The following is a 9117-nucleotide window of genomic DNA, read 5'->3' as shown; positions in this document are numbered from 1 at the left end:
TTTGTCATTTGGCCACACAGCCACCTTATTCTGAAACCTTTGCACTCTTCGCCATTCCTGTAGTGACAATGCAACCCAGAATTAATTCCAATATCCACCCCTATGACACTCCCATCTTCTTCCATGACAAACAGCAACACAACTTCTAGGGAAAAGGACCTGCCTGACCTTTACAGAATGGAGACAGAGTGTGCGTGTGTGTGTGAAATAAGAGAAGTCTGCACATTCTTTATTAACAAGCAGTCTATTTTCACCGACCTAGCTCCAAACCTTTCCCCCCTTGCACTTCTTTTTTCTTTACATGTTTCTATTTTGAGAAAAACAAGCTGAAGAAACATCAGCCGTGCTAGCTGAGAATAAAAATTTGGACTTCCAAGAGTAAGAGAACTTATAACATGCAAACTGAAAACACTGAGCAATAAGTACAGATTACTTATATCATGTACAGATAATTGCTTATTAAGAGCACACAAGTCCCAAACTCTTGTCAACACAACAATTTCTGAATACTTCTGTGGATTCAAGCAGAGAACTTCTGTGAAAACACTAAGTTACATAAACTGAGTCATCACTCACATGTAAATCAACATGAACACCAACAAGCACATGATCTGCAAAAAGTTAGAAGACAGCTTTAATTTCATAATCTCTTCTTACATACATACTTTTAAGGCACAATCAAGAAACCCTAAAACATAAACCATAGAACATTTACTATTGTCAACCTTATTACTGCCTTGTGACAACTGCCATAGTGAGAATGAAACGTGAAACACAACTTCCTTAAAAACAATCAAGCAAAGAAAACTGAACATCACAATACTTCTTTAAAGAACAGTCCTAACCAGACACAAAATCTCAAGGCTGTTCTCTCCACACATCGGGGAGTTGGCTAGCATGAAATCAACTCTGCATACAATATATATAAAACTTGCATTAAAATGGCACGTAAAGTTTATAGAAAATAAAACCTTCAATCATACAACTGTGATTTTTGTTCCATAAACCAAACATATTATTTCAGTATAATATAAGCAAAAAAGAAATAATGACCTGTCATTCACGGATTGCTGAAAGTACTATACAGAATCCTGAGCAGATGGCACAGAAGCATGATATTCATATTTTTGGGGGCATGTACTGCCTACTATTTTTGAACTGAAGAAAAGATATATGCACTCCTTTTAAAATGTAATTACTTTAGGAGAAACAGGTCATTTTATATTTACTTTTGCAGAGAAAAAAAAGAAGGTGCTTTAAAGCAAAAAAATGGAAATAGCAGCTTTTTTAAGAAAAGCTCAATGCTCCATTTAGTCATTTCCACCACACAACTTGAGTAGGATTTTCCGGTAGTCTCCTGAAGTATCATCCTGGAAAGGAACCCAGAAAAAGAAAAGTTAAAAAGACTTGTGTTTTGAAACAGAAGAAAAGAAATGTAAGCATTGTAAATATGATATGAATGACCAAAAGATAACGCATCCAGGGCTGAAGGAAAGCAGGTGTTAACCTCTTAAGAAAAAAAAAAAAAAGCTAATTAGAAATCAGTCTAATACACGTATACAAGTACACGGTAAAATGTGTTCCTTCTGTAACTGGAACCAGAAGCGTCAATAGAAAATATATTTCTTTATCAAACTGAGTTTGGTGTAAAGGTTCAACTACCTACCTGAGAACAGTTCAATAAAAAAATCTGACTAAAAAGCTGTCTTCCAGCAAAAGGTATGAAACTATGGGAAAAATAATACAGAAGCGCTTTTCCTTGAAGTCAGTGTGGATATTCTTCCAGGGACAGCAACTGAAAGTTTACTCTTTATTATGTTAAACATTAAAAACAATGCCCTGATATCAAAAAGATTTTTCCACAATTAGAGAACATCCTTCATGTTGTGGGCAGTGAATGTCGGTATGGATGCACTCACACACGTAGTTAATGACGAAAGGCCCCGCCAGCTGAATTCTGCCTGGTGCTCTTAGGAGTAAGGAGTGTTCCCTGGGAGCTGCTCATTAACTAGTTTTGGTTGATGAGGCCTGACAATCCTTTACACAGAACAGCTTCAGCTAGTGCATTTATCTCGTCCTTCATCTTCAGGTATGACTGAAAACCATTTTGTCCAGATCAAAATTATTACAATAGTGACAAAAAGACACCTCAAAGAACAGGATAAATCCTGTGCATGTGTAGAGCACTCCCTACAAAATATAAAACATTTCTGTTTATATATGCACTAATAAAAAAAAAAGAAGAAAGAAAGGAACTAAGAATTTCCTTTGCAAAGATTTTTTCAGCTTTACTTTTATAGAAATACAAAGTATAGCTTACGTACATGTAACTGTGGACGAGCATGCCCCATACTCATTGAAACGAAGTTTTAAAGTAAGTTCAGCCCATTAAATGGGTATGGCCTGTTTCTGAACGGTAGAATTATTTTAATGTCAGATCAAATGAGAAGGGGAAAGAAAAAAAAAAAGCGCAGGGGAGGAAGAGAGTGAAGGGGGTGAGGGTGTGTCTCCAGCTTTTCCACCAATGTCTCACTGTTTTTTTACTCAGACATTGGTGGTTACACAGCATGTAACTACTGTAGCAGAAGCACATCTTTACTCCAGAGTTACACCCTTGGGAAAAACTTCTGCTAGGTGATCCTCTGTGGCGCATGGGCAGAAAGACCATATTGTTGCTGGCAGAAGACTCACATCAAGACTTTTTGGCTTCACTGTCTTTGCAAGGATTCCTTCCAAACACCACCAAGTTGCAGGCCCTCAGCAGCGACAGCAGGAGGAATAAACAGGGGCTCAACAGATATGGCACCTTCACTACAAGGTAAATGAAAAGTGGTACCACTCACTCTCCTCCAGCTCTGCCTGCCTTCTCCATCGGCAAGGAATCCTCTTGACTGTTGCTACAGCTGTTAACAGCAGTAGTAGGGTGGATAAACTGCTAAAGAATCTGAAGTTGATTTTCAAAATCTTGTAATTTCAAGAGAAAGAGGCAGCCGACTCTTAAAAGCCTATCAGGAGCTTTGCACTCTTTCAACACAGGCACGAGGTAGAGCACCATTCATTACTCACTTGGGGGACTAAATGGTTTTGACAAGATCATATACAGAGATTGGGAGAGAGACCAGACTTAAAACCAGGTCTCTGAAACCCCTCCGGACCAATACCCCTTTCCTTCCTTGTCTGTTGGCTTCCTTCCCCTCTCTAGCCCATCTGGTCCCCAAGCAAAAGCAAGCGCTGTCTGTTCTCTGGCACTTCAGCCTCCACTCTCCTGACAAACACAGCCAACCAAACACAGCCCTACGCTCAGCGCAGTTAATAGCTATTCAGCATAAGGGTCCGTGTTCTACTAGCAGAAAGGATGTCACAGCAGGGAAGATAAAATCTCCAAGTCTTACATGGATATCTGTGTAGAGAGATCTGCCATACATCCGCTTGTATTCTGCACGTATGTCCAGCAGGTCAACCTCGCTGCGTGATACCATGATTCGAATTAGAGTTCTGTCTTTTGTTCCCGCTCCCTGCAACAAACAAAACAACAATACAATGTATTAATAATGTGTGGAAATGTTGGATGATACAGCACTAGTAAAAACAATATAATAAAATGAATCATCACCCCATAAATAACCGTTTATTAGCATAATCCCACTGATTTCAATAAGCTTGAACGGAGTTCAGCCTATCATGCTTTAATAAATTAAAGTTACTGGTAGGACACTAAGAGTCATTTCTCTGCACAAGAACAGTTAGAAAAAAAGAAGTGGGGGGTACTGTCAGAGGCACAGGGGGTCAGGAAATTTGGGTGAGTTTAATGGCCTATTTATTTCTTTCAGCTAGAGCTCTCGACTTAAAAGGTATCAATTTCAGTGAGTGTTAAGCATATTTGTATTTTACCAAGTGAAAGTTACTCTGTTTAAGGTATGGCTGTATGCATCTCTTTGTTAAGTGGATCAAATTAGCTGGATTTTCCCAGCCTTTCATAATAATGACTGCACCTTGTTAGTCATCTGCCCACTGAAAAATGTCATACCTTCAGCTGAATGTATGAGCTGTACAGGCATACAAAAAACCCAAAACAAAACCAAAAAAAACCACCAACCCCACACCCTAAGTTTACGTATATAGTCACAGGCACCTACCTTCATAGCTTTCTGCAATCTCTCTGCAAAAAAAGCCGGTGTGTTCTTGAGGCATTTAACTGCAAAAAGAAACAGTATTACAGAAATCAGGTACTCCTCCCCAGTCAGAACTCACATTCATTTTTTGAGCTTACCCTGGATAGTCACATGCTTTAATTTTACATAAACATACACCAATACAACGCAGCTTCCGCTCCTTCAGTTAGTCACTGAAATGATTTTAAATCCAAACAGCAACTGCAATAAAGAGCCTATTGCATTTCATGGCTCAAGGCCAACTTTTTTGTCACTAGAAACCATCTAGCATGAAGTGCCCATAATTAATCTTTAAAAGAGTCTAACGACCAGATTCTTGCTTATGAAGGGAAAAAGAGAGGATGGGGAGTGGGCAGAAGACTTGAAAGAACACATAGTGGTGCTCCTGGCTTTTTCCCTAATTTAAGAATTCTTAGGCCACGTACCTGAAAGGTATGAGAAATTCAAGTTCTGCCCCAATATAAGTTGGGAAGCCGCCTACGACAAAAACCTCACCCTTGCGTTTAAAGTTAGTTACATTATTGGGTTTTTTTAGCCACAAAGTTCACCAGGAAACCTGAAAAATTCTTAACATGCTTATTTAATAATGATTGGACTTTATATTTAATTAGCACAGTTCATCAGAAATCTTAAAGAACAAAATCTAAATCAAGTTACTGTCATGTTAATCAGGATGATGAAAGAAGCCTCCATCACTCTTCAGAATTAAAATCTATATATTGATCCTATGCTGGTTACAAGTAAACAATCATGCAATCTGTGGCAAAGTACAGAGAAAACAAACCACACCTGGCTGGTATTTTATAGCACAAAAAGGTATCAAAAGCAATCACGTAAAATACAGAACAAAGGGGTAAACCTAAATACGTGTTTCACAGCAACACACATTCTATATAGGGAAAAGTACATTTCTGAATAGAAAAATGTAGATGAGAGAGCGCAGTTCACCATGCACAGTTGTCAATGATAAGTATAATAGAATTCAAAAACAAATGACAAATGAATTACATGTTTCTTTATCACAGTATTTAGCTAAAACACCACACTTGCACTTTAAGATGTCTGAAGATGTTATTGTAAGTTACCAGTTGTACAATCCAGAAAGCTTTAAAGAAAGCAAAATTAAATATATTCAATTAGAAAACCTTTTTTTCCTGAAAATAAGGTTCACAGAACAAATGATGCTAACATCTTTGACCAATATAGTTATATATGTGTATATACATATATACACATATAAATAAATAAAAACTAAACCAAAATCTATTCAATAAAGGAATTATTCAGCAAATATTAATGACAATGCTTGCTCAAAGGGCCACTGGCTTCTTTGCAAGCTACAGTCCCAATTCTGAATCTGTATCTACATGGGGACCTGTCAAGTGACTGCAAAGCTCCATTAAGTCAAAGGACTTCCTAACTCTGACAGTACAGTTTCTTTACCAAGAAACACTGGGAAATATTATTTTTCCTAAGTTTGGTTTTCTAACAATACTTTTTGAGGTGATAAATTCTGAATCACACCAACAGAGCTGGACCTAGTCTGGGTCACTGAAAAGCCACTATAGTGACAGCTTGGCCAAGTAGAGTAAGAATAGTTACATAGTTCACATATGCACAAAATAGGAGTGAAAAAAAATATGAGGCTTTTAAAACTGATTCCCGTTTTGCAAGATTTTGTTACAAACTTCCACGAAAAAAAAATCTGTTGCAGTTGAGCCAAATCTCCTCTCCCATCTTGTTTCCAAGTGATGCAAAGTACTTTTTTCCTAGTTATTTTGGTAGGAGGCGATATATATATATATATATATATATATATGTATCTCACTTTTCACTAACATATTCAACACCAAAGAACAACACTTTTAAAGGAGCGGCTCTAGATACCACAATAAATTCACAATAATAAACAGAAAAAGGAATGGAGATGTAAAGAAGCAGTCTTGTCTAAGAGATGAGAGACGAAAGATGACAGACTCCACAATTTTATCTGGAACAAAACATTCCAAACAAAAGTACTGCACAACAGCTTGAGGCCTTGTCCCAACCTCATGGAAACTAATGATTACCTCCTAAGGGACAACAGTAGACTTGAGATAAGAGCCTTTACTCTTCAGAAATACTGGAGGCACTTAAAAACATTTAGCAAAGCTTAACTACAGGAAATGTGGAAAAACTAACCCCTTTGCAACAAAATTGAAGTTTTCTTTCTACTAAACAGAGGTAGAGGTAACTAATTAGAAGGTTAATGCCTATATTTTGCTTCATTTCCAAAGCTGTCCCACATACTCCATTCTCACTGACTCAGCGGCTGGAACAAGTCCTCATCACTTCTTAAAACAATACCAAGTACAGTTAATAATTGCCTCCACACTTGAACATGTGAGATTTAAATTCTGCAGCTGCCCGAAACAAAAGCTTCCTCTGTCATTCTGAAGTAAATTAAGTGGCCTGTTTTACAAGTGACTTCACAGAAAGCTCAACATTAAAAGCAGAAAACTGGAATTATTACTAAGAACACCATCATTCGCTGGAGTCACAGATGCCACCATCTGAGCCAGTTGTAGTGGAATACCAGGAATGACCTGGCTAAGACGACACATACCTACTGCCAGCATGCCCTTTTCCAGGTCTCCAGACATTTCACGACATATGCTTTTTTCAATGTCCCGGTTACACATCCTCTGGTATTCGCTGAAGACTGTTAATGGGAGAGAAAGATTTCAGGAGTCATTTTTATCATTACCTACAACAGAACCAAGTTACTGTTTACACAGAGGACACCATTACCTGCTCTGAGGTGGGCCCTGCTTCTTGTGCACAGAATGGCATTGAATTTGGATTCATCGGTTCCTAGACGGTTCTCTCCAGCTGCATATAGCTCCTGAACACAGATGGCAATTCACACTTCATTACTCAGAAAAGCAGTTGGGCTGAAAAGCTGAGTTTCAGATCGGCTTCCTTATAGCCTGCCCTCCTTTTATACTTATTTCTTAGTCTATGTACTGCTGGAAAACAGGAGCAAGCAACTAAATATAGAGTTCTAACCTCCCTACAATGTGCTATGCCTGCAGTCTTCCTAGCTTACTGACACTAAGGGCTCAGACACAAGAGCTCCAGATTACTAAAGAAGGGAAAATTGTTTAAAAATAACTGAAGACTGTCCTTCCTAACTGGGTTTACGTCTGGCTGTTTTTCTACACCTTTAAGGATGTTCTGGCATTTTCTTGTCTTTTGGCTGAGGCATACTACGTAGAAAGCTGATTACTATTTATATGACAGCAGTGTACTGAAATGATCCAGGGTTTTCTCTTGGCTATGTGGTGAAACAAAACATACAAAAAACTTATCTGGGCGAGTTACTAGTCCAAGTGCCTTATTTGCTGCAAAAATCCAGAGTTCCTTCAATAACAGGCAAAGGCTAATGCAGGTGTTGCACAGATTAAGATCTAATCCACACACATATCACCTCAAATCTCTTTGGACCATTCCCATAATAGGCAGCACAATGGTCACGGGACTTATGTAGAGTCACGCAACACCTGGAAAAGCCAGAAAGCTGACAGAAAGAGATACCACCCCACCCCCCCCCATGGACTCTGTTTGCGAGAGCTCCATCTCTGTAAGGGAGCTACATGGCTCTAACGCTCTGTCAGGGCTTTTCTTATCACTTCCATCCACTGAAACATAAGCACTACATCAGGAGAAGTCACAAGGTCTCCAAAATTAAGAGTAAGCAGAAGCCACACAGTCAAATTTCAGTGTATTGAGTTCACCGTAGAAATGAAGAAGAATTTCCACTGACCTGCACATCTTTTTGTACAAGAGACATGTCAACACTTGTACTTTCATCTCTGTTTCCCTAAAAGAATTTGAAGATGCAAATATGTTACTGGTGGACCTTTTTTTAAAAAAAAAACCAACAACAAAAACAAACCAAAACCAACCCTACAAACACACACACAAACCCAAATTCCAAAATCCTAGCGTGCAAGTACCTGAGAAAGTGAAATTAAAAGCCTCTGAAAGTGTCCAGATGTGTCACTTTTTATTGCTTCCTCCAGAGTCTTCTTAAATTCTGGAAGAGACACACAGCCATGAATCATCATACACCTCTGTTCATTTCCTAAACTCATACTGTCAATCAGTAATTAAGAACGAAAAAGAAGAAAATTCTGATGGAACTGTAACAAATCTAACCTGCTTTATAGACCCTGTTGAGTTCCTGAATATGCTCATTACTGCGAGATGCTAAGATTTCAATGAGGCAATTTTCATCTGTGCCAACGCCCTAAAAAAAAGCATAAGGAGAAAACACACTCCAGATTCTCATCTTGCTTCTACAGCCTAGTATAAAAAGAAATGTAATAAAACTATACAACAAAATACAATTTAGAATATAATCTTGTTATAGGAGAAGTCAAAGTAGTTTAAGTGCTAAATCCTATGTATTAAAGATACAAATTAGGCAGATAATGAAAATAATTATCAAAAGAAAATTTCATTTTAAAACGTCATCCTTCACCCCCCATTTTAGTCATTTTAAGAATAAATTTTTTCTACCACTGAAGATGAATTTGTTAATTCTCATAGTAACTTTCACTAACTAACACATAGCAGTTGCAATTACAACACAGCTAATGCTCCTTCATCCTCCTAGCTACTTGAAAATTGTGCCCAAAGAACATGTAAATATATGTACTGACTCAGTAATGGAAGTATTTTTTTCACCTTCATTTAAACATTGTCTTGAAATACAAATGTTTGACCTGTTTTTATTTTAAAAAACTAAACATTTATAAAATAGTCTGATTGTTTTAAAGAGAAGTACACAATACTTCCATAACACTTCAGAAAAGGTTCAGCACGGGCTAGGGAAATATAATTTCGAGGTGGAGGAAAAGATAAGAAGGTGGTACACCCTGTCCAAAATCTTTATGAACCT

At 37.8% G+C, this 9117-nt stretch overlaps 1 protein-coding gene across 6 annotated transcripts in view; it reads right to left on the bottom strand.

Moving 5' to 3' along the window:
- Positions 1 to 607: 607 nt before the first annotated feature.
- Positions 608 to 9117, bottom strand: part of ANXA11 (annexin A11) — a 29071-nt gene continuing 20561 nt past the window's right edge. For all 6 annotated transcript variants that reach the window (XM_037399534.1, XM_037399538.1, XM_037399539.1 and 3 more), the window contains 8 exons: positions 8373 to 8463; positions 8171 to 8250; positions 7978 to 8034; positions 6963 to 7056; positions 6778 to 6873; positions 4137 to 4195; positions 3393 to 3515; positions 608 to 1370 (listed from right to left, as the gene is read on the bottom strand). In XM_037399534.1, coding sequence (XP_037255431.1) covers positions 1311 to 1370; positions 3393 to 3515; positions 4137 to 4195; positions 6778 to 6873; positions 6963 to 7056; positions 7978 to 8034; positions 8171 to 8250; positions 8373 to 8463 — 660 coding nt within the window. In that variant the 3' untranslated portion in view covers positions 608 to 1310. The remainder of the gene's footprint in view (positions 1371 to 3392; positions 3516 to 4136; positions 4196 to 6777; positions 6874 to 6962; positions 7057 to 7977; positions 8035 to 8170; positions 8251 to 8372; positions 8464 to 9117) is intronic.

This window comes from Falco rusticolus, chromosome 9 (assembly GCF_015220075.1).
Source record: "Falco rusticolus isolate bFalRus1 chromosome 9, bFalRus1.pri, whole genome shotgun sequence".
In the NCBI taxonomy this organism is placed as follows: domain Eukaryota; kingdom Metazoa; phylum Chordata; class Aves; order Falconiformes; family Falconidae; genus Falco; species Falco rusticolus.
This window is presented reverse-complemented; position numbering and strand designations above follow the sequence as displayed.